General features: G+C 47.0%; 1 protein-coding gene across 1 annotated transcript; it reads right to left on the bottom strand.

Moving 5' to 3' along the window:
• Positions 1-13,146: 13,146 nt before the first annotated feature.
• On the bottom strand, positions 13,147-20,045 carry cyp1b1 (cytochrome P450, family 1, subfamily B, polypeptide 1). The gene has a single exon (XM_072500115.1). The coding sequence runs from the start codon at positions 19,396-19,398 to the stop codon at positions 17,650-17,652; it is 1,749 nt and encodes a 582-aa protein (XP_072356216.1). The 5' UTR covers positions 19,399-20,045; the 3' UTR covers positions 13,147-17,649.
• Between the last annotated feature and the right edge of the window lie 4,646 nt (positions 20,046-24,691).

Raw genomic sequence — 24,691 nt, 5'->3', positions numbered from 1 at the left:
AGCCAAAGGCTCAGCAATCTCCTCCCTAGCTTCCCAGAGAATCCTAGGATAAATCTGCAGCTTGAGTGACAACTGCGGCTCAGTTTGTGGCACACTTTCGTCCAACATTATGAAGGTTCTAGGTAGAAGTTCCACTCTCAGGACTTGAGCCTAAAAATCTAGGCCGACTCCAGTGCAGCACTGTGGGAGCTGCGCTGTTGGAGGTGCTGTCCTTTGAATGGGACATTAAATTGAGGTCCTGACTGGTCTCTTAGATAAACGTAAAGAATTTCATGATAGCATTTTGAAGAAAATCAGGGGAATTATCCCTGGCCAATATTTATTCCTCAATCAACATCACATTTGTGGGAGCTTGCTTTGTACAAATTGGTTGCGCTGTTTCTCACAGTGCAACAATGACTATGCTTCAAAGTACTTTGGGATGTCAGGCTGTTGTGGAAGATGCCGTATATTTGTCAGTCTTTCTTTATATGATATCCTGACAATTGGCAGCTCAACAACGGGCTGCATTCTCCAGTCATCCAGCCGGATGTTTCTCGGCAGCGCGCCATTCACTGCTCACTTGTCAATGGGATTTCCATTTGAAGCCACCCCACACCATCGGGAAACCCCCAGGGGGGGATGGACTGCCAGTGGAAAAAGAGAATCCCGACGGCCAGAAAATTCTGACCAAGGTCATCAACTTTACAACACAAGCTGGTAATTGGTAAGATGTTGTAATAAATATACTGTCACTGATGTTTCTCTTTCCATTTCCAACCAAAGTATTTGCAATGAATAGAACAATACACAGAAGAACGTTCTAAATTATATTAACTTTTTCAACAATTTACTAAAATATAGTTAAAACCCTTCACCCTGAACTCTTATAAATTCCCATGTCCACAATTAGAATGATGTAAGCTTGCCACTGTGTATGCATGGGCTGAGATTACCCCGAACAGGTGCAATTATATAGGGTGCTGGTGGAGACCACGGGCGTCATTCTCCGACCCCCCGCCGGGTCGGAGAATCGCCGGGGGCTGGCGTGAATCCCGCCCCCGCCGGTTGCCGAAGTCTCCAGCACCAGGTATTCAGCGGGGGCGGGAATCGGGCCGCGCCGGTTGGCGGGCCCCCCCGCTGGATTCTCCGGCCCGGATGGCCGAAGTCCCGCCGATAAATTGCCTGTCCCGCCGGCGTGGATTAAACCACCTTTTGAATGGCGGGACAAGGCGGCGCAGGCGGGCTCCGGGGTCCTGGGGGGGGCGCGGGGCGATCTGGCCCCGGGGGGGGTGCCCCCACGGTGGCCTGGCCCGCGATCGGGGCCCACTGATCCGCGGGCGGGCCTGTGCCGTGGGGGCACTCTTTCCCTTCCGCCTCCACCACGGTCTCCACCATGGCGGAGGCGGAAGAGACTCCCTCCACTGCGCATGCGTGGGAAACTGTCAGCGGCCGCTGACGCTCCCCCTCAATGTTGGGGCTCGGCCCCCAAAGATGCGGAGCATTCCGCACCTTTGGGGCGGCGTGATGCCCATCTGATTGGCGCCGTTTTGGGCGCCAGTCGGCGGACATCGCGCCGTCTCGGGAGAATTTCGCCCCACATCTGGAATATTGGGCGGGATTCTCTGACCCCCCGCCGGGGTTCTCCGGGCCCTGATGGCCCCGTCCGTTTTTGGTCAGTCTCACCGCCGTGGGTTACGCATGGTCCCACCTGGCAGGTAAGTCGGCGTGGGCGCGGTGGGGTCCGACCCCGGTTGGGGCCCCCACGGTGGCCTGGCCCACGATCGGGGCCCACCGATCTGCGTGGGTTTCCTCCGGGTGCTCCGGTTTCCTCCCAGAGTCCAAAGATGTGCAGGTTAGGTGGATTGGCCATGATAAATTGCCCTTAGTGACCAAAAAGGTTACGGGGATAAGGTGGAAGTGAGGGCTTAAGTGGGTCGGTGCAGATTTGATGGGCCGAATGGCCTCCTTCTGCACTGCATGTTCTATGTTCATATGGTTAGGTTGGGAGAGCTGGATTGATTTGACAGAGATGTTCAAGATTATGACAGTTTGAATGTGGTAAACAAGGCAAAACTGTTCCCATTAGCTGATGGTACAAGGACGAAGAGATACAGATTTAAGGTTTTGAGCAAGTGATTCAGGATGAACATAAGAAATAGCAGAAGTAGTCCTTGTAGTGATATCATGGTTGTGTTGTAATTCACCGACTGACCACCAGGAGTCTCATTAGTGTTTAGATTAATGTTAGAGTCGGGTAATCTCAGACTGACTGGGGAGCTGGGAGAGAGGTTGCTTGTGCATGTTCATACTGTTAGTCACCTGTTGTTTTGTATATATTTGACCCACTGTTAATGTTAATAAATTGTTTATAGCTTTAGCTACAAGTGTTCTGGTAATATAAATCAGGCCATCCAACAAGAGCAGGACAGACCTTGCAGCCTGTCAAGCCTCCTGCTCCATTCAATATGACTGTGGCTGATCTTCGGCTTCAACACCACTTTTCTGCCAGCTCACTTGATTCTCTGAGACACTAAATATCTGTCTATCTCAGTTTTAAATATATTCAATGATGGACCCGCTGGGGAAGAGAATTCAAAAGATTCACAGCCCTTTGAGTGAAGAAAGTTCCACTTGTCTCAGTCCTAAATGATCAGCCCCTTATCCTGAGACTTGTCCCCCATGTTGTAGATTCCCCTGTCAGGGGAAACAACCTCTCAGTTTCTGCCCTGTCAAGCACCTTCAGAATGTTGTATCTTTCAATTAGATCACTTCTCCTTCTTCTAAATTTAAAGAATATAAGCCAATTTACTTGTCCTCTCATTATGGGACAATCCTCTAATCCCAGGTACCAATCTAGTGAACCTTCGCTGGACTGCCCCCAATGCAGATACATCCTTCTTTAAATATGGAGACCAAAACTGACACAATATTCCAGATGAAGACTCACCAAAGCCGTCTACAACTGTAGCAAGACTTCCTTATCCCTGTATTCCAACCCCCTCACAATAAAGGCCAACATGCCATTTGCCTTCCTTATTGCTTGCTGTACCAGCATGCTAACTATCTGCATTCCTTGTACAATTACACCCAAGGCTCCTTGAACGTCTATATTTACAAGTTTCACACCTTTGAAAATATTCTGCTTTTCTATTCTTATGACCAAGCGACTGACACTCACCCTCATTATGCTCCATCTGCCACCTTGTTACCTGCTCATGTAACTGCCCATACCTCTTTGCAGCCTCTTTGTGTCCTCCTCACAACTAGCTTTCCCACATAGCTTTGTATTGTCAGCAAATTTAGATGCACTGCCTCTTCCAGTAAACATAGATTCCCTACAGTGCAGAAGGAGACCATTTGACCCATCAAGTCTGCACAGACCCTCTGAAGCAGCATCCTACCTAGGATTACTCCCCTGCTGTAACCCCATAACCCCACCTACTCTGCACATCTTTGGATTGTGGGTGGAAACCGGAATACCCTTAAGAAACCCATGCAGACACAGGGAGAATGTGCAAACTCCACACAGACGATCATCCAAGGTCGGAATTGAATCTGGATCCCTGGCACTGTGAGGCAGCAGTGCTAACCACTGTGGCACCATGCCACCTTTCATCTAAGTCATTGATATAGTTTGTAAATAGCTGAGATGCCAGCACTGATCTTGGGGCACTTCATTAGTTCAAACCTACCATTGAGAAATGCCCTATTTATCCCTACTCTTTGCTTCCTGCTTGTTAGCCAATCCTCTATGCATGGCAATATATTATGCCTAAATCCATGAGCCCTTATTTTGTGCATTAACCTTTTGCCTGGCATCTTATTAAATGTCTTGCGGAAATTTACATATATTACATCTACTAGTTTCCCTTTGTCTGCCCTATGTCCTCAAAGAATCTTAATAAATTTGTTAAATGACATTTTTGTTTTTTAAAACCATATTAACTTAGTCTGCTCATTCTGCACTTTTCTAAGTGCATTGTTAATATTCACTTATTAATAGATTCCAGCACTTTCCCAATGGCTGATAGTAGACCAACTCGCCTGAGATTCCTTGTTTTCTATCATCTCCTTTCCTGATTTACATTTGCTAATTTAACAGGACCAAAATCTGGGGAAATTTGGATAATCATAACTCGCGCATCCGCTATCTCTGTTACAATCTCTGTTTGAACCCGCGGATATAAGTCATCAGGTCCTGGGGATTTGTTGGAGTTCAATCCCTTAAGTTTTACCAGCACTTTTTTCTCTGCTGACATTACTTTCCTCACTCTTTTAAGCTCCTAGGTTACACCCTATTTCTGGTATATAACTCGTATATTCTAATATGATGATGGGCATAATATATTTTTCCAATGTCTCTGCTATTTTCTTATTCCCACTCTTCCTTTGTGAATACTTCTAAAAGCACTGTTTTTATATTCTTGGCTTGTTTTCTCTCATTCTATTTTTTCCCTTTCCTGGTTTCTAAACCAATCCATCTCTCAGACTTACTACTATTCAGCCTTGTCTTTTCATCTAATACCACCGTTAACTTTTTTTTCTTTATTCTTTCTTGGAATATGGGTGTCACTGGCAAGGCTAGCATTTGTTGCCCATCCTGAATTGCCCTCAAACTGAGTGGCTTGCTGGGCAATTTCAGAGGGCAGCTGAGAATCAACATATCTACAGTCACATGTAGGCCAGACCAGATAAGAATGGCAAATTTCCTTCCCTAAAAGACACTAGTGAACCAGATGTTTTTAGGACGATTGAGGGTAGTTGGATGGTTACCATTACTGAGACAAGCTTTCAATTCTCCATTTTATTAATTGAATGTAAATTCCACCAGCTGCCATGGTGGGATGGGAACCTATGTCCCCAGACCATTAGGCTGGCCTCTGGATTACCTGTCCAGTGGCATTACCACCATGTCACCATGTCCCTCCCTCCTCCTTTGGTAGCCACGGATTAATTTGTTTTTGTTTTTTCAATCAAATGTGATTTTGTTATTTTTAATTGTTTCTTTAAATTTTCCCTACTGTTTATTTACCTTCATATCTGTCAATCTATTTTCTCATAAAACTTAGCCCACTCTCCACTCATATCTATCCAATTGGCTTTGTTTAAGTTTGATATTCTTGTTTGTGTTTGGAGGATGTCGCTTTCATGCTGAATATGTTATTATGATCGCTATTTGCCAGCAGATCTTTTGTTATGAGATTGCTAATTAACCCTGCCTCATGGCACAGCACATAAGATCAAAAATAGCGTTATTCCTAGTTGGTTCCACAACGTGTTGTTTCAGGAAACTGTCATGAAAGAATTCTACAAACTTATCTTCCAGACCACCTTTGCCAATTTGATTGGCCTAATCCATATGAAAATTACTGTCCACCTCATATACTATATTGCCTTAGTTACAAGCTCTAATAACTTACTGTTTAATGTTCTGATCAACTGTATGACTACAGTTGGCGAGCCTATGAACCACTGTTTTTTGACCCGTGTTATTCCTAATCTCCATCCACACTGATTCTCCTTCCTGATCTTCTGAGGCAAGATCTTTTCTCACTACTAGCTTTATGGCATACTTTATTACAAGGTCTACCCATTTTTTTTTTCTTTTTCTTTTTGAAATGTTGTGTACCTTGGGATATTTATTTCCCAAACTGGATCCCCTTGTCAGTATGACTCTATTATGGGTGGTTAGATCGAAACCATTTATCTCTATCTGAACCATTAATTCATCTAGTTGTGGTTGCTTTTCTCTTTCCAATAAAGAGCTTTTCTGAATGGACCTTACTCACTGGTGCACAATTGCAATGAGGCTCTCTATCTCTTTCTATCCCACACTGCTTTTCACCCACATTGCTACAATGTTGTACCTCTTCAACTTTTGTCTTTGGAACCCTCCCTACCCTCTTTAAAGTTTAATTTAAAGCCCTATCTATAGCCTTATTTGTATGATTTACAAGTACACTGGTCCCGGCCTAGTTTAACACACTGGAACAGTTGAATACTGGTCCAAGTGACCCATGAATCAAAATCCTTTCTTCCCACATCACTCTTTGATGTGATTCTTGAATTTGCTTGATCCTCTGCCGATTGCCGTGTTGTTCTAGAACGAATCCAGAGATTGTCAGCTTTGAGGTTCTGCATTTTATTTTAGTCCCTAATTCTGCAAACTCACTCAGCAGAACACCAGTCTTAGTTCTACTTCCTGCCCCTGAACATTGGTCAACTCTAAAGTTCTACCTAACCCAAGGGGTGCAATTGCCTCCTGGAGAGTGCAGGTAACTGATGAAAGGTCCCAAACCTGAATCATTAACTCAGTATCTCTCCCGACAGATGCTGCCTGGCCTATTACATATTTCCAGCATTTTCTATTTTTATTGTGACACATACCATTGATCACCAGCTCAATGTGAAGAGGTAGGATTGTAGGGACATTGCCACCTGACTAGGTTTAAACCTGGTTCAACAATCTTCGGCACATGATGAACAGTTTTCAACATGCAGCAGTAAGCAAAAATTACCTTGTGAGGCCAGTTGAAAAAGGCCACCATGCCACAATTTCAGAAACCAGCCAAGTGCCAATTGTATTGCCCGCTGTTTAGATAGCTGATAGGGTTTGCAAGGATACATATATCATCATGATCAGTCATTTGACAAAGCTAAAACAGACAAACTAAGGGTGCCAAAAAAGCTCATTAAGGTATAAGAAAGACAAATATGTGATACAAATCTATCAAAGCTTGTGAGTGGTAACCTATAACTAAGTGAATATGTAGGATTCAATGATCATTGTATGTCTTAATTTCATATTGGAATAGAGACCAATCAACAAGGTAATACAAACATGTTATATTTTAGAAGTAGAAAGAAAAATTGTTGGGAGGATATGGCAAGATAGGGAATAAGAAGAAAAAAGGGAACATTTTAGAGACTGCCTTAAGAATTGTGGAAGTATCAAAGCTGTCCTGGAAAAAGAATGAGAGAAACACGTCAAGACCAAAAGTGTAATGCAGTGGATAGAATAACCTCCAGGAGAGATTTCCTCTTTGCTATGTATTTAATGGGCTCCAGAAGACATTCACTATTTTGCTTTGCATGATGCACAGAAGGAATATTTTATTAGCAACACCAAATCAAAAGTAGTGATGACTAAAACTCACATGAAAAGACAGTTGATGATAACTGAAATTAATATTGGAAGGACCCAGGAAATAATGACATGATAAAATGCAACAAAAGAAAGTCTTAAGAAATGTTTTAACCATGTGAGAAGTAGGCGGGCTGCCATTGGAAACAAGACAGACTCTTTAAGAGATCATTCATATGTAATATTATGGGGGCTAAGGGAATAGCAGATGTTTTATGTTCATTCATCAATCTTCACATCTGGAGACTGATTTCAAATTCCAGTTCCAGCTGTTTTGGTTCAGGAATCTATAATGTGCAACGTTAAATGCTTTGTGATGTTTCTGCTATGTTTAAGGTTCTATACAAATACACATGTTGTGTCGAGGCCAATAAAACAGATGCAAGCTCAAGAAACATAAGTGGTTACATAACAGTGGACTCAGATGAGATCAGAAGAAACTTCCATTCTTATACACCTGTTCCTCACCTTGGCTCCTATGAATGCCACTACTTTGATTAAAGATATCACTTGTTGAATCATTATTCATTTGCTGCCTTTAAGACTTTATAACCTTACAACATTTTGTCAAACTGAAGTGGAAGTTTTGATGCCTTCAGTTTTCATAGATTCATAGAATCATAACATTTACAGTGCAGAAAGAGGTCATTCGGCCCATCGAGTCTGCACTGGCCTTGGAAAGAGCACCCTACTTAAGCCCGCACCTCCACCCTATCCCCGTAACCCAGTAACCCCACCTAACCTTTTTGGACACTAAAAGCATTTTAACATGGCCAATCCACCTAACCCGCACATCTTTGGACTGTAGAGGAAACCGGAGCACCCGGAGGAAACCCATGCAGACAAGGGGAGAACACGCAGACTCTGCACAGACAGTGACCCAAACTGAGAATCGAACAAAGGTCCCTGGCGCTGTGAAGCAATAGTGCTAACCACTGTGCTACCATGCCGCCCTCCGGTGGTTTGATCCCGGCCCCGGGTCACTGTCCATGTGGAGTTTGTACATTCTCCCCGTGTCTGCGTGGGTCTCACCCCCACAAAACCCAAAGATGTGCAGGGTAGGTGGATTGGTCATGCTAAATTGCCCCTAGCAGCAGTGGCTGTGAAGAGAATTTGAGAAGAGCAGAAAATGTTCTGCAGCAATGAAAAAAAATCAAGTTGCTTGGAGGTGGGTTTAGTAAAGGGTAGGAGGTGTATCATCTGAGGTTAATTCCTTATTGTGATAACTAAACTGGAGGACAAGGGATATAATTGGATTTCAAAAGGTATTTGATAAACGTCTGCAACATTGAAACCAAGAAGATTAAAGTTGTATGGAACTACTGCCAAGGTAATGGTTCACTGAAAGCATAAGACTTTGATAAATGGAAAAGGTTTTATCTGATGGAGGAAAGTAAACAATGGAGTCCAAAAGGGACCTGCTCTACCATTCAATATTTTTTCATAAATAACCAGCGTTTAGTATAAGATTTCCTGATGAGTAGCCATATGATAACTGGAGGGAGTACTGATGGTACACTGGATACCAAGTTAAGTGGTGCACTAAGAGTTATGACATTGGCAAATGTGAGGTAATGCATTTAATTCAAGAAGCCTGCAATGTGGATAAGCATAGATATCTGTCTACTGAAAAATAGAAAAAGAAAAAGATTTGTGTATAATTAAACACTGAAAGTAACTTATTGTTGTGAAGTAGCTGTGACGAATGCTCTCAGGTACCTGGGATGTATCTCTGAATTCTTTGTTTATAACTCAATATAATTCATTGGTAAATTGAATTTTGGGCCATGCTTTCCAAATTTTGACAACATATTTTACAATTGATGCATTATGAGAGTCAACTTACTTTACAAAGGCATTAGTGCATTGGGAGGGCATCCAGGAGATTAACAAGAACAAATCTAAAATTTTAGGTTAGAATGCTGGCAATTTCCAGCTCAGCATTCAAAATCACTCAAGTGTGTAGTGGTGCTTAACTCTTTTTGATGTGGTTGATGTTTGCAAACATTTTGGCTTCAGCACTTAGACTTACTCATCCATAAAGAAGATGAATGAAGCAAGGCTCACTGCTGGTTTGTGGAAGCTGACATCACAGCCCACTACCAGAAATGAATAAATGGCTTGCAGCTAATGGATCTGTGGATTTTAAGCACAGGTCCCACAGCTGTTCTCTTTCCAGGAATGGACACATGGTGCTTCCTAGTGAGTGTTACACTGTAATTTTTTTCATAACCCCTGTTTGGGCTGCTCTCTAACTTCCAAACAGTGGTCTCTTTTCTGGGAGGGTTTGGGGGGTCCCTCTAGTTAGGGGTTCCCTGTGGAGGGGGTTCCTCTAGTTAGGGGCACCCCGTGGAGGGGTCCTCTAGTTAGGGGTCCCTGTGGGTGGACCATTTATTTATGGGGTCTCTGGGTTAGGGGGTCCCAGGAAAGGGGGGGGGGGGCGGTGGTGTGTTTTAGTTTTAGAACATACAGTGCAGAAGGCCATTCGGCCCCTTGAGTCTGCACCGACCCACTTAAGCCCTCACTTCCACTCTATCCCGGTAACCCAATAACCCTTCCTAACCTTTTTGGTCACTAAGGGCAATTTATCATGGCCAATCCTCCTAACCTGCACGTCTTTGGACTGTGGGAGGAAACCGGAGCACCCGGAGGAAACCCACCCAGACACGGGGATAACGTGCAGACTCCGCACAGACAGTGACCCAGCGGGGAATCATACGTGGGACCCTGGCGCCACAGTGCAAGCCACTTTTGCTACCGTGCTACCTAGTAGGGTCTGGTATAGAAAGGGTGGGTGGGTCATGCATTGCTGGGGGGGACGGTGGCCCTCAAATGCACTTTGGGGGCAATTCCCTTAAGGAATTACATCCTTGACCCACCATGAGGACCATCATGGCAGGTTCACGATTGCTGATACCTGTTGTAATCCCCACTCTTGTGATTCTCGGCCCAGAGGACTGGGAGAATTCAGAGGTCTGAAGAATCTGGTCCCAGGTCCATTAAGTTCCCATTGGCATCCTCTCACTGGCGAACCCCGATTCCCATGCCAACAGATGGCCGGAGCATTGTGTGCCAATCTCGAATTTTCCCAAACGCCCGATTCTCTGCTGCATCGAGGACCCCACTACTGGCGGTGGGTGCAGAGGATCCAGCCCACCTTCTTTATGTCTACCTTATCAAAACCCTTTCATAGTCTTAAAGGTTTCCTTGAATCACCCCTCAGCCTTCCAGAGAAGTGCATTGACCACATGCATGCACACAGATGTAGGCAGGTTATTGAATTTACACGGTTTATAGAACTGGAAAAGTTAGATTGAACCAAAATAGAAATTTAAAGATCAAAGATCATTGAGCTGAAATGTCAGCTCTGGGTGAATTCTCCACTGGCGGGATTCTCCAGCCCTCATCAGGGATGTGCAACAAATGCTGACCTTGCCAGTGACATCCATATCCCATGAAAGAATTGAAAAAATAGTATTTTACAATTCTCCTTGCTGTTGTCCAAGTACCTACTACTATATCATCTGCAGAATGTATTAATTGGTTTTGATTCCGTTTTGTAAATTGTAATGTTAGATGTCCTGATACATTTGTATTACAGAGACCAGGAGAAATTTCAGAAGAACTTTATAACGGATTGATAGTTTACCCCATGGGCCTTTGCAGGGAGAAAGTTTGATGTGTTGAATAAACTTTTCCCAGTCCATACTTTTATGCTTGAAAAGTAATAGAAAAGTTTGTGATATTACCAAATGAATACTTAGCATATTTGTACATTCCTTTGTTTTCTATTTTAGAAGAGGCATGAAGACCATAAGAAATAGGAACAGGAGTAGACCCTTTGCCTCCTTGAGCCTGCTCCGCCATTCAATAGGATTATGGCTGATCTGACATTCCTCACGTCCACTTTCCTGCCCTTTGCCCGTAACCCTCGATTCCCTTACTGATCAAGATTCTATCTATCTCCGCCTTAAATATACACAAGGACTCCGTCCCACAGCTCTCTGTGGCAAAGAGTTCTAAAGACACATAACCTTCTGAGAAAAGAAATTCCTCCTCGGCACCCCTTTATTCCGAGGAGATGCCCTCTGGTCCTAGACTCTCCCATGAGGGGAAACAACTTCTCAGCATTTACCCTGTCAGCCCCTTAAGAATTCTTTATGTTTCAATGAGATCACCTCTCATTCTTCTAAATTCCAATTAGTAGAGTCCCAACCTGTTTAACCTTTGGTAAGAACTCAATTCCTCCGTATTGGGGATCATCCCAGTGATCCTTCTTTGATCCGCCTCCAATTAAATAATGGGCAGGATTCTCCGCTTCCCCAGCCATGTTTCTTGGCGGCACGTCATTGGCTGGCGGCAGAGTTTTATCCTCCCGCCGCTTGTCAATGGGATTTCCCATTGAAACTACACCACGCCGCCACAAAGCCCGCTGGTGAGGTGCGCTGTCAGTGAGAAAAGTGAACCCCGTCAAATGGAGAATTCTGGCCAATATCTTCCCTTGAATAAGAGGACCAAATCTGCTCACAGTGCACAAGTACCTTGTACAGTTGCAGAAAGACTTCCCGACTCGGATTAAATGAAAATGAAATGAATACCGCTTATTGTCACAAGTAGGCTTCAAATGAAGTTACTGTGAAAAGCCCCTTGTCGCCACATTTCACCGCCTGTTCGGGGAGGCTGGTACGGGAATTGAACCGCGCTGCTGGCCTGCCTTGGTCTGCTTTCAAAGCCAGCGATTTAGCCCAGTGTGCTAAACCAGCCCCAGTGAATACCCAGCGATACTCCAACCCCGGTGAAATAAGGGCTAACATTCCATTAGCCTTCCTGATTACCATCTGCACCTGTGTGCTAGCTTTCTGTGTTCCGCCCACAGGTACTCCAAGTCCCTTTGTGTTGCAGCTTTCTGCAGTTTTTCTCCATTTAATTAATCTTCAGTTCTTTTGTTCTCCTTTCCAAAATGAACAACTTCATTTTCCCACATTATGCTTCATTTGCCCACTTTTTTGCCCAATTACTTAACCTATCAATATCTCTTTGCAAACTGTCCGTGTCCCTCTCGCAACTTGCCTTTCCACCTAATTTTGAGTCATCTGAAAGTTTGACTACAGTACATTTGCTTCCTTCTTCCAAGTCATTAATATATACTTTTTAACAGTTGTGATCCCAGCACTGATCCCTGTGGAACCCCATTGGTTACAGGTCACCAACCTGAAAATGAGCCCCTTCTGCCCACTTTATCTATTTAAAATTAATGAGTTATCCCCTACAAGAAGTAGAAAATGAAAATGTTGTTCATCCGCCAACAGTAATTTCTAGCCTAATACCTATTGAAAATACTGTGGCAGAATGAGTTTGTACAAACTAACCCTGGTGTCTAGAATCCACAGTATAAGACAGCTTTCAAATTATATAATGTTGATCCAATTTTAGCATTGGCCAAGTGAGTGTTTCTGTCATTCTCTTTAATAGATTTATCACAATTGCTCACATTGCTCAAGAGTTAGCAGGTTTTCCTCATAAAGGCTGTGTTCAATGGTTTGAAGTTGAAACCCTGTTTCCAAACCCATTCTCTTCTGAGCATGGCCATGGCTTAATATCTTGTAGTTCATATCTTATAAGGCAGTAAATCTGGCTAAAAGTATCACTAGTGCCACTGAAGTCAACATCCCTTCCCTCTGCCACAGGTGCATTGGTAGATTCAGGATAGACTATCTACAGGATGCACTATGGTAAATCATTGTCACTTCAATAGTATGTCCCAGCCTTGTGGATAATAACAGATGTGGTTTTCATTTTTACCTCCATTGTTATGGAATCCATCGCTGCATTTTGAATGGATTTACAGCTGGAACATTGCATCTTTTAAACCATTCAGCAGATCATCAGTATGTTTTGTGAATTATTTCAATGAGACTAGAGTGTGTTTGATAGATTGAAAAGATACTGTAATTTACCAGTTTGAAAGCAGTAGTTAACATTTATCAGTCCCATTTAAATCATAGAACAGTTGAAATACATTTTGATTAGACCACTTTTTAATACCTAGTGAGGGAACACAAACCACTGAACAGATTTAAGTACTGAATTATTGACTATATCAATACACAACATGTTCAAAGTGCTATATTCTGGCTTGTCACTTTACAACTCACAACTATGATATGATTTACGGGGCTATCGTGTGTGTTAAAATACAGAATAATTAAACTTAGGGAACAGTGTTAAGAAACAGTTTCACTTTATAAAATTCTATAACTTTAACAGCTTTTTCAACAACCACTGATTTTGATTACTGTAAATATATTATACATTTCATTGATATATATGTATACATATATAAAATATATAATCAAAGCACAAAAATGCAGATGTACAAGTTAAATTATGGAACATTGAACTTGAAGGAGATAAAAAGAAATTGTAGCAACCATCTAAAGGTGTTAAAGCTTATGAGACAATACAAAAATACAAATTTTAAATAGGATTTATCACATGTATCTCGCATTATTGCAACCGTACAAATGTATAAATATATAACAATATTTCCTATTTTGTAGGAAAGATCAATCACATTTAAAAAGAGTAGGAAGGAAGGAATGTCCAACAGCACACTGATTGAACATATCTAATTGATAGAACAAATATATATACACAAAATCAACATTTAATAGCAGTTCACAGACACAGGCTAAGTTTGGAAATTCCACATAGGTGGCAATCACCTGAGATTTTGTATGGGTTCAGGGAAATAATGATATTTAATTACAGGCCACAATAGACAGCAACTGGGCAATGGTTATGTACAGCAATAGAATAAAAGGTTGTCGAAGGATCATATGGCAAGGATTTTGTTTTAAAAGTATTGCTGTTCTTGAACTTCTCACATGGGTTACACAATGTTTTTAAAAACGCATGCAGCTCCTCCAGTCTACCTTCACAAAATACACAATAAAGTCACTTCCAGTTTGCCAAAGACAAACTACCATATATTTGCAAGTAACAACTCTATTATCAGTTCTAGGGCAGCTTCAAATGTAGAAATTGCCACACATTAACTGGCTATTATCTATCGATCCATTTGAATTATAGTTGTTCCAAAGCAATGCACCAAATTTAAAAGTGTGCCTATTAATTCAGTCCCAGTGTAATTATGCTGGAATTCCAGCATCTGCAGTAATTTGTCTTTACCCAGTATAATTATGATTCATTATTCTCATAGACACAGCAGTGTTCTCTAAATGTATTGAATATAACAACTGAAAGCAACATTGTTAAGGATTGCATCAAACTATTAATATTTGAAATCACTGACTCTTTTGCTGTTGGTGATTTGATCTCGAAACTCAAATCAGTGGAAGGGTGACTTCTGCTGGAGAAACCCATATAGACGAAAGCAATTGAGAGATTTCCTGCGTAGTGAAAATATCTTCTGCATTTTTGCAATTTACATAATGTTGCAAAATTCCCATACAATTTGCATAACCAGTTGACCCATGTGTGTTTTGTTTGTTTAGTCTGCTTCGGCAAAAGAGGCTGCACTGTGAAATGTCAACACTTGCGTTGGAAGCCATTATTCTGATTTAGTCTTGCTTGATTTTATTTAAGTCCCCCTATCCAAAATAAACCTGGTTACAGCTGACTAATTTGGCCAACTGTAGCCCTGTGCGGGATAGAGATAAGGGTGCAGAAAATGTATTTGGATGATGAGGAAGCTTCTGTGGAAAGTTATTCTTTTAATTTTCAACGATTTTATCAATGTGAATGGTGATTGGCCCTCCCTCAGACAATTAGACATAAAGGACTGGAACGTTAACATACTGGGCAGTACTGTGATGAAATCCACCAACAAGCTATAGTTTCATCTGAGGCTTAAATTTAGGTCCAGTTTTCTGTCGCGAGTCCAGTTTTCTCATGAGCAAATCAATATGCAGCACATTCCAAGTACACCAAAGACAGTAAAATCAAAAGAGGATTCGTTTAGTTTTACCGAATGTAAATATGAAAATATTGAATTGGAGGATCACCCACTTACTCTCGTTGACCTGGGCATTATACACATTGCTATTCCAATCCTTTGCCAGAACATTGCCTTTCCAGTGCTTCCACATTAAGATTAATTCAAACCCAGTTACTCAGTGCTCCCCTCCAGCACATTCTACTCAATCATATTCCTTCATTAAGCCACTCGGGTTGTCTTTTAATCTCCCCTGAAGTTGCTAACTATTGCGGGAGCATGAATTCACAGGGGAATGGTCGTACAGTATTCCGCCCATTTCTGTGTTGAGGCTTTTTCAACCGAGGAAAACCTCATCACTCAGCATCCCACAACTAACCCCTTTCAGCAAAAGTCAGCAGATAATGAATAACCAGCAGTGAACACGCTGGATGATCAGATTTCCCATGACCCAGACATGTTTAGACAATTGTTTATTTCCCAGCAAACAGCACAAACCAGATATCAAACAGTCGGCTTCCATAATGACAGTTTCACACCAGGCTGTGCCCGAATCAACTGAATTATCAGCAATGCCTTTAATTTAATACAAAGGCACTTTGGGTTCTGGAACAAACGGCAGTTTAGCTCGATCCTGTCAAATCTTGTCATTGCATTGATTTGTAACACAGAATCACAGCGCAGGAGGGGATCATTCGGCCCATCGAGTCGGCACCAGCTCTCCAAATTAACATCGTGACTTAGTGACTTCCCCCCTGCCTTTTCCCCGTACCCCCTGCACAACGGGCTCTGAATAAATGGCATGGAGGTTCCTTCAACACAGAAACAATTATTATTGGTTTCCACTGTAGTCATCTTATCGCTTGTAATGTTCCCTTCATTCGTCAACACTGGGCTACCTGATCCAGGACCATCCTTAATCAGGTCTGCCATTAATGCTGAACCTTAGTATGTATAACGTAACATTGCAGGAAAGTTATTGATTTAAAAACTGTCATTATCTGTTACTCATTCGAATCCGCCTGGAGAAGCACTGAGGAGATATCTACCAGTAACTCCTAATAAAAAAAATAATAACGTGGTGTTGTCCTCCACCTATTGCAAAATTAACATTGTAAAGCCCCATTCACAGAAAGTGCGCTGGGCAGATTTGATTTTGTCTGAACGATATGGCGTCCCGCAGAAACCGTCGCAGCCCGGATTAAGTTGCCGGCCAAAACGTGGAGATTACATTGTGAGAACAACGTGATTCAGGGGCCAGCAATCCGTGCGAGCTCTGAAAGCGGTCTCGTCTTCCAGATGGGGGGGTGCCCGACTGGGAGAGCTTGCATTTGGGGAGGGAGGCTTTGGGCGGGGGGGGGGGGGGGGGGAGAGACTCACTCTCTCCCACTTCCGACCAACTGCCCTGAACATGGACAAGTTTTGGGTGGGATGTTGCATCTGTGCTGTGGGTGGGTGAGCCTGTCTCCCAGTACTCTCCAGTAACAGCGCTGGGAAGCCGCGCTGGAATGCACGCTCCTTCGGATACACTTCTAATACTGGAAGGCGTGATTAACATATCAAAACGATCGGGTTTGTTTCGGATAAACACGCAGGTGGCAGAGCTCCGGTCTGTTAATGCATCTCCAATCCTGGATATTCCCTTCATTAAAAAAAAAATCCTGGCTGTACCCTGAAGCACTAACGAAGCCAACAGCAGCAGAACATCGCCAGTGAGTTTAGATTGTCCTCACCCTCTGCAGCTTGAGCGAGGAGTTGGGATGGGGGGGTGGGGGGGGAGTTTTGGTCAAAGTTCCGATACAGGACGGTGCACATTGCTGAGCAGAAATGAAGATTCGAGAATTGTCGGATTGGAGACGCTCTTTTAAAACACCACGTTATTATTATTATTTGTTTTTTTTAAATCTGCAGTGGCGGTGGGGGCAATGCAGAAAGAAAGGGCGGGACGCAAATCGACTTCAGTGTTTTCAAACAGCTCCCAATCCTTCCAGGCACTGAATTACTTTCAGAGAGGCGACTGTTCGTTGTGTCGGCAAACCTGCGCCCCCCCCCCCCCCCCCCCCACACCCACACACCCCCACACCTGAAACAACTTTTAAAAGAAAACATTGAAATAGCCCAGGGATTATTATTACAATTCTGACTGTGGAAAATCAAACTGCGGATCAAGTGTGGATCTGTGCAAACTATCACCCTGAAAATAAACTCGCTGGACTTCGAGTCTGTGCCCACTGTGTCAGGTCGGTCGCTGGGATGTCCCTCTGTCGATGTTGGAGGAGTCGACAATCCATTTATTTATTTTTTTAAAGAGATTTCCCCGTTTATTCCCCGCTTCTTGGCGCCCAAACAGTCGTCTCACTGTCCACACAAACCTCCTGTTTGCCTGCTGCCCCCTGGATACAGCACACGAACCAGTGGCTGGAACAGCTCCACACGCTGCTGCTGGCTTCAAATTCAACAACCACAAGCACCGAGCTCGGGTTTGCAACTTTTAAAAACAAACAAACATAATAAACGTAAACCTTTCAGTGTCTCGCTCTTAACTCACAGAGGAGGTGCCGCCAGGTTACTGTTTGGCCTCGGCCTCTTGGATCCTCTGGACGGCCGCCTGCAGAGGCTCCATGGAGTCCCGCAGGGTCACGTTGATGGTGAAGGTTTTGGGTTTGAGGGACAGGCCGTAGGTGAAGTCCAGGGTGAGCCGCTCGCTGGGGTTGGCGGTGAGGGTGCACTGGTGCATGAGCAGGGAGACAGACAGGAAGAGCTGCATCTTGGCCAGCTCGTCGCCGATGCACCTCCTCCTGCCCACCGAGAAGATCATCACCCGGCTGCCCAGGTCCTTGTTGAAGCTGCCGTCCTCGCTGAGGAAGCGCTCGGGGTTGAAGAGCTCGGGCCGCGTCCACTTGTGCGGGTCGTGGTTGACCGACCACTGGTTGACGAAGACCACGGTGCCCTTGTCGATGTGGTAGCCGTTGAGGAGGGTGTCCCGGGTGGTGGCGTGCGGGATGGTGAGGGAGACGAAGCTGCTGAAGCGCATGGCTTCGTGCAGGAAGGCCATGAGGTAGGGCATGCGGGGCTGGTCCTCGATGGTGGGGATGCACTGCCTGCCCACCACCCGGTCCACCTCCTGCTGCACCTTCCGCTGCACCTCGGGCCAGCTCACCAGGTAGAGGGTGACCCAGTGCAGGGCCGTGGACAGGGTGTCCTGACTGGCGCCGAAGATGTCGCCCACGGTGGACTCCACATAGTCGGGGCTGAGCTTCAAGCCGGTGTCGCCGGTCACCTCCTGGTGGTCGATGGCGAGGATGAAGGCGTCCATCATGTCCCGCACCCTCTCGGGGCGGAAGAGCTGGCGGTGCCGGTGCACCTTCTCCTGGATGAAGAGGTAGAAGTCGCGGTTGAGCTGTTTGAAGTCTCGGTAGACGCTGCGGATGGGGTTGGGGAAGTGCTGGAGCCAGGGCATGATGTCCACCAGGCTGCCGGCGCCCACCGTCTGGCCGAAGCGGTCGTTCTTGGAGAGCAGGGCGCGGAACTCCTGGTCGTCGTGTCTGTAGCGCTTGCCGAAGCAGACGGCGCACATCACGTTGGCCACGGCCACCACCACGTTCATCCAGGGGTCGAAGTAAGCGCCGGCCCGGCTGCGCTGCAGGAAGATGCCGATCAGCTGCCACATCTCGCACAGCACATGCTGCTCGAAGGCTTTCTTGGTGCGCAGGTTGCTGGTGGAGAAGGCCCGCACGGTGGAGTGGGCCACCTTGCGGTGCAGCCTCCACAGGTCGCCGTGGCTGCGGAAGGCCAGGCTGCGGCCGCCGGACACCACGCCGAACGAGGCGAAGTCGGGTCTGCCCGAGAAGTCGGCCCCTTTGCGCACCAGCGCCTGGCGGATGGCCTCCTCCCCGTTCAGCACCACCACCGTGCGGCTGCCCAGCTTCAGGCGGAACACGCTGCCGTACCGCTCGGCCATCCGCGAGAAGGACAGGTGGGGCGCCCAGCCCACCTGCGCCGCGTTGCCGATCAGGGGCCAGGGGAAGGGGCCGGGAGGGCTCCTCCTACCCCCGGCCCGGGCCTGGCGCTGCAGCCACCTCCAGCCCAGCAGCACCGACACGGCGGCCGCCAGCACCAGCTGCAGGTGGCCGGTCACCAGAGCCCCTCTCTCCAGCATCGCCCCCTGCTCCAGCGCCCGGCCCAAAGCGCACGTTTTATTGAAAGTCATCAGTGCCCCCGGGCTGGGCGCACTCGGGGGGAAGGAGCAAGGTGCCCCCCACCTCCCACAAACAGGCAGAGAGCAGCAGCCAAGGTGGGGAGATGCGTCTGGCATGGAATGGAAGCGGTCCTTTCTGCTGCAGAGATGGTCCAGTGGGGACAGGAGGGTTCCCGCTGTAGTTGCTGAGCAGCAGCTTCAGTTGCAAACGCGTGGGTAACAACTCCAAAAAATCTCAGCACAGCGTCAATTCCCCAAGTTTGCAGTTTGAGCTTCTACCGGATTGCTGTCACCCTCAGCACGTTTATATACCGAGAGAGAGAGAGAGACTCTCCCACCGTCACCTGGGTTTTCAATGTTCAGTCAGTCACAGCGAATAGGATCCAATAAAGGATTTAGCCGCCTTTCCCCCCCTCCAGAAGCAGCTCCAATCCCTTTAAATAGTCACCGACTCATCCGACTCGCCTGGTCTTCTCGGTGCTGAGTCCCATACACACACAGGGGGGGGCTGCCTGGGACCCTCCTCTCCGGGGACAGGGGCAGCTTCACCACGGTGTCCTCTCCGGGGACAGGGGCAGTTTCACCACGGTGTCCTCTCCGGGGACAGGGGCAGTTTCACCACGGTGCCCTCTCCGCTCCCCAAGTCCGCACTGCTGCCGCCTCCCAGATGTGTGCGGAGCAGAGGCAATGCGTGATCTCCACTGGGGGCTATTTAAATGAAACCTCGCCCAGAACAATGTGATAACCTGACACCCCGCGGAGCATTTTGAATGTGCCAACTCAATAAATGTTACATCCAGTAACCTCAACCTCGCAGTTTAAAAAAATATATATATTTCTTTCTTGGCTCAGTCAGTAAGATGGGAAAAATACCAGAAACGCTCAACGGGCCGACTAGCATCCGAGGCGGGAGGAGGGGTGCAGAGTTTCAGTCGATGTCCAACACTTTACGCTTTTATTCTGCAGTTCCAGCATTGGATTAGCTTCCCGATTCACTATTAGTCCCTATTAACAAGCATTCCCGATTTCCTTTGGCGGAGATACATTTGGATGAAGGAGAGTGAATGGGCGAGCGCAGCAAACAGCGAAGAGGGATAATAAAAAAACACAGGCGTGTAAAATAAAGGAAAATCTTGTGTAAGTATATTAAGGGCAAGAGGGTGATCGAGGAAAGAGTAGCCCCATTAGGGATCAACGTGGCAAACTATGTGTGGAGCCAGAAGACGTAGGTAAAGTTTTAAAAGAGTACTTTGCATCTATGTTGACTGTGGAAAAGGACAATGTAAGTATGAAAAATGAAAATCGCTTATTGTCACAAGGAGGCTTCAAATGAAGTCACTGTGAAAAGCCCCTAGTCGCCACATTCCGGCGCCTGTTCGGGGAGGCTGGTGCGGGAATTGAACCTTGCTGCTGGCCTGCCTTGGTCTGCTTTAAAAGCCAGCTCTTTAGCCCTGTGCTAAACCAGCCTCTGGAAATCAGGGCGGGGGAATGTGATGTATTTGAGCATCTTAGGATGGGAATAGAGGGATACGGACCCAGGAAGTGTCGAAGATTATAGTTTAGACGGGCAGCATGGTCGGCACAGGCTTGGAGGGCCGAAGGGCCTGTTCCTGTGCTGTACTTTTCTTTGTTCTTAGGGAGGAGGTGGTAACAGTTTTAGCAGCCTTAAAAGTGGATAACCCCCCAGGCTGCTGTAGGAGGCAAGGGCAGAGATTGCAGAGGCTCTGACAATAATTTTCAAATTTTCTCTGGCCACAGGACATGAGCCAGAGGACTGGAGGCATCTAATGTGGTGCCATTATTCAAGGAGGATGATAGGGAACAAAGAGGCATTAAACTCCAGTGAGTGTAACTTCACTGGTTGGGAAACTATTGGAAACAATTCTGAGGAACAGAATTAATGTCCATTTAGGGAGGCACGAATTAATCAAGGGTAGTCAGCATGATCGGGGGCAGGATTCTCCGGCCACCGCCTCCGAAACCATTTAATTGAATATAGATGAGGGTAATGTGGTTGATGTCATCTACATGGATTTCTGTAAAGTTTTTGACAAGGTCTCACATGGAAGACTGGTCAAGAAGGCTTCCCATGGGATCCACGGCAATTTGACAAATTGGATCCAAAATTGGCTTAGTTACAGGAGGCAGAGGATGATGGTTGTATGTTATTTTTGTGACCTGTGTCCAGTGGTGTTCCACAGGCATCGGTACTGAGTCCCTTGCTGTTTTTGGTGTACATTAATAGTCTGGACATGAATGTAGGAGGTATAATCAGCAAGTTCACAGATGATACAAAAAATGACACAGATGGGCTGGTTAGATGGGCAGAAGAGTGGCAAATGGAATTTTACCCTGAAAAGTGTGAAGTAATGCATTTTGGGAATATACAATGAATGGTCCTACACCGGAAGTACAAAGCACCAGAGGGACCTTGGTGTGCAAGGCCATAGATCCCTGAAGGCAGCAGGACAGGTAGATAAGGTGGTTACGAAGGCACATGGGATTCTTGCCTTTATTAAACAAGGCGTAGAATATAAGAGCTGGGGGGTTACGATTGGGGGGTTATATAAAATGCTCATGAGGTCAGAGCTGCAGTGATCGCTACACTATAGGAAGGAAGTGATTGCACTGGAGAGGGTGCAGAGAGATGTCACCTGGGCTGGAGCATTTCAGCTATGGAGAGACTGGATAGGCTGGGGTTGTTTTCCCTGGAGCAGAGAAGGCAGAGGGGTGGTGTATAATTGAGGTGTATAAAATGATGAGGGACATAGATTGGATGGGTCGGAAGGTACTTCTCCCCTTAGTGGAGGGATCAATAACCAGGGGGCATAGATTTAGGGTGATGGGCAGGAGGTTTAGAGGAAATGTGAGGAAAAACCTTTTCACCCAGTGGAATGTGGAACTCACTGCCTGAAAGGGTGGTGGAGGCGGGAACCTCTTCAAATTCCATAGCATACAAGGCTATATGCCAAGTGCTGGAAATGGGATTAGAGTAAATAGGTGTTTAATGCTGGCGCAGACACAATGTGCTGTAAAACTCGGAGTGAGTGAGAACAGCGCCCCCGCCATCCCCCCCCCCCCCCCCCCCGCCCCCAGCCTATTTCTGTCGAGAGTTAACCCCAGATTGGCCAGTCCGACGGCTCGATTCGATTCTGGCCAAATCAGAGACATTTGAGCGTCTCCATCAATCTTGCTGCAGTCGAGGATGTGAATTTGTGATCTACCATTCCCAATCGATCCCAATTATTAGACCCTTTTAACTCTGTTACCGCGAGGATGCCGCACGTGTGTAACTAACTTCCATCTTTCAGCTCCAATCCTTCCATTTTCAATAACTGCAGGATATTTTTGAAGAGAGTTCGGATTTGTTCCTGTCTCTCTGGTGAGCGTCTCTGCTCATTCTCTCTCTCCGCTCGTTGTTCCTACGCCACATCCCTCGCTGCGCTGGAACGTTAATCATCCGGACTGCGCCCGCAGAGAGAGAGCTTACTGCTTCCCATGCAGCAGCCGCCTGCCTCCCCACTCCTCCCCTCCCCCTCAATCCACCCACCCCCCTACCTCCCCAACCCCCACCTCCCAATCCCCCTCCTTCGCCAACACCAACCCTTCCCCCACCCCTCCCAACCCAACCCCCTTCCCCAAACCCTCCCTCCCCAACATCCCAACCCCTCCCTTCCCAACACCCTAACCATTCCCTCCCCATCTCCCCCCCCCCCCCTCCCCGAGACCCATACCTCCTGAAACACCCCAGCCCACCTTTCCATCTCAGCCCTCCTCCTGGACACACAGTTCTTCCAACACCCCCACCTCCCTAACCCTCACCTCTGTGACCCTCCCACCTCCTCAACAGCCCCCGTCATCACCTCCCTCATATGCCCACTTCCCCAATACCCGCTACCCCTCCTGCCCAACACCTCGTCCCACCTCTCAACACCCCCACTTCCTCATCCCCAATTCCCCCAGCCCAGTTTCCCGACACCCCTCTACCTTCCCGACATGCTGACCTTCCCAACACCCCTACCTTCCAAACACCCTACCTTCCCAACACCCCTACCTTCCCAACACTCCCTACTTTCCCAACACACTCTACCCTCCCAACACACCCTACCTTCCCATAACCCCCTATCGTCCCAACACCCACTACCCTCCCAACACACCCTACCTTCCCAACACCCCCTACCCCCCCAACACCCCCTGCCCTCCCAACACACCCTACCTTCCCAACACCCCCTACCCCCCCCAACACCCCCTACCCTCCCAACACACCCTACCCTCCCAACACCCACTACCCTCCCAACACCCCCTACCTTCACAACACCCCCTACCCTCCCAACACCCCCTACCTTCCCGGCACCCCCTACCCTCCCAACACCCCCTACCCTCCCAACACCCCCTACCCTCCCAACACCCCCTACCTTTCCAACACCCCCTACCTTCCCAACACCCCCTACCCTCCAAACACCCCTACCTTCCCGGTGCCCCCTATCCTCCCAACACCCCCTACCCTCCGAACATCCCCTACCTTCCCAACACCCAGTACCCTCCCAATACCCTCTACCCTCCCAACACCCCCTACCCTCCCAACACCCCCTACCCTCCCAACATCCCCTACCTTCCCAACACCCTCTACCTCCCCAATACCCCCTACCCTCCCAACACTCCCTAACCTCCCAACACCCCCTACCTTCACAACACCCCCTACCTTCCCAACACCCCATACCCTCCCAACACCCCCTACCCTCCCAACACCCCCTACCCTCCCAACACCCGCTACCTTCACAACACCCCCTACCTTCCCAACACCCCCAACCTTCCCAACACCCCCTACTTTCCCAACACCCCCTACCCTCCCAACACCCCCTACCCTCCCAATACCCCATACCCTCCCAACACCCCCTACCCTCCCAACACCTCCTACCTTCCCAACACCCCTACCCTCCCAATACCCTCTACCCTCCCAACACCCCCTACCCTCACAACACCCCCTACCCTCCCAACATCCCCTACCTTCCCAACACCCCCTACCTTCCCAACACCCCCTACCCTCCCAACACTCCCTACCCTCCCAACACCCCCTACCCTCCCAACACCCCCTACCTTCACAACATCCCCTAACCTCCCAGCACCCCCTACCCTCCCAACACCCCCTACCCTCCCAACACCCCCTACCTTTCCAACACCCCCTACCTTCCCAACACCCCCTACCTTCCCAACACCCCTACCCGCCCAACACCCCCTACCTTCCCGGTGCCCCCTATCCTCCCAACACCCCCTACCTTCCCAACACCCCCTACCTTCCCAACACCCCCTATCCTCCCAATACCCTCTACCCTCCCAACACCCCCTACCCTCCCAACACCCCCTACCCTCCCAACATCCCCTACCTTCCCAACACCCCCTACCTTCCCAA

The sequence above is a fragment of the Scyliorhinus torazame genome, chromosome 4, assembly GCF_047496885.1.
Source record: "Scyliorhinus torazame isolate Kashiwa2021f chromosome 4, sScyTor2.1, whole genome shotgun sequence".
Taxonomy (NCBI): domain Eukaryota; kingdom Metazoa; phylum Chordata; class Chondrichthyes; order Carcharhiniformes; family Scyliorhinidae; genus Scyliorhinus; species Scyliorhinus torazame.
This window is presented reverse-complemented; position numbering and strand designations above follow the sequence as displayed.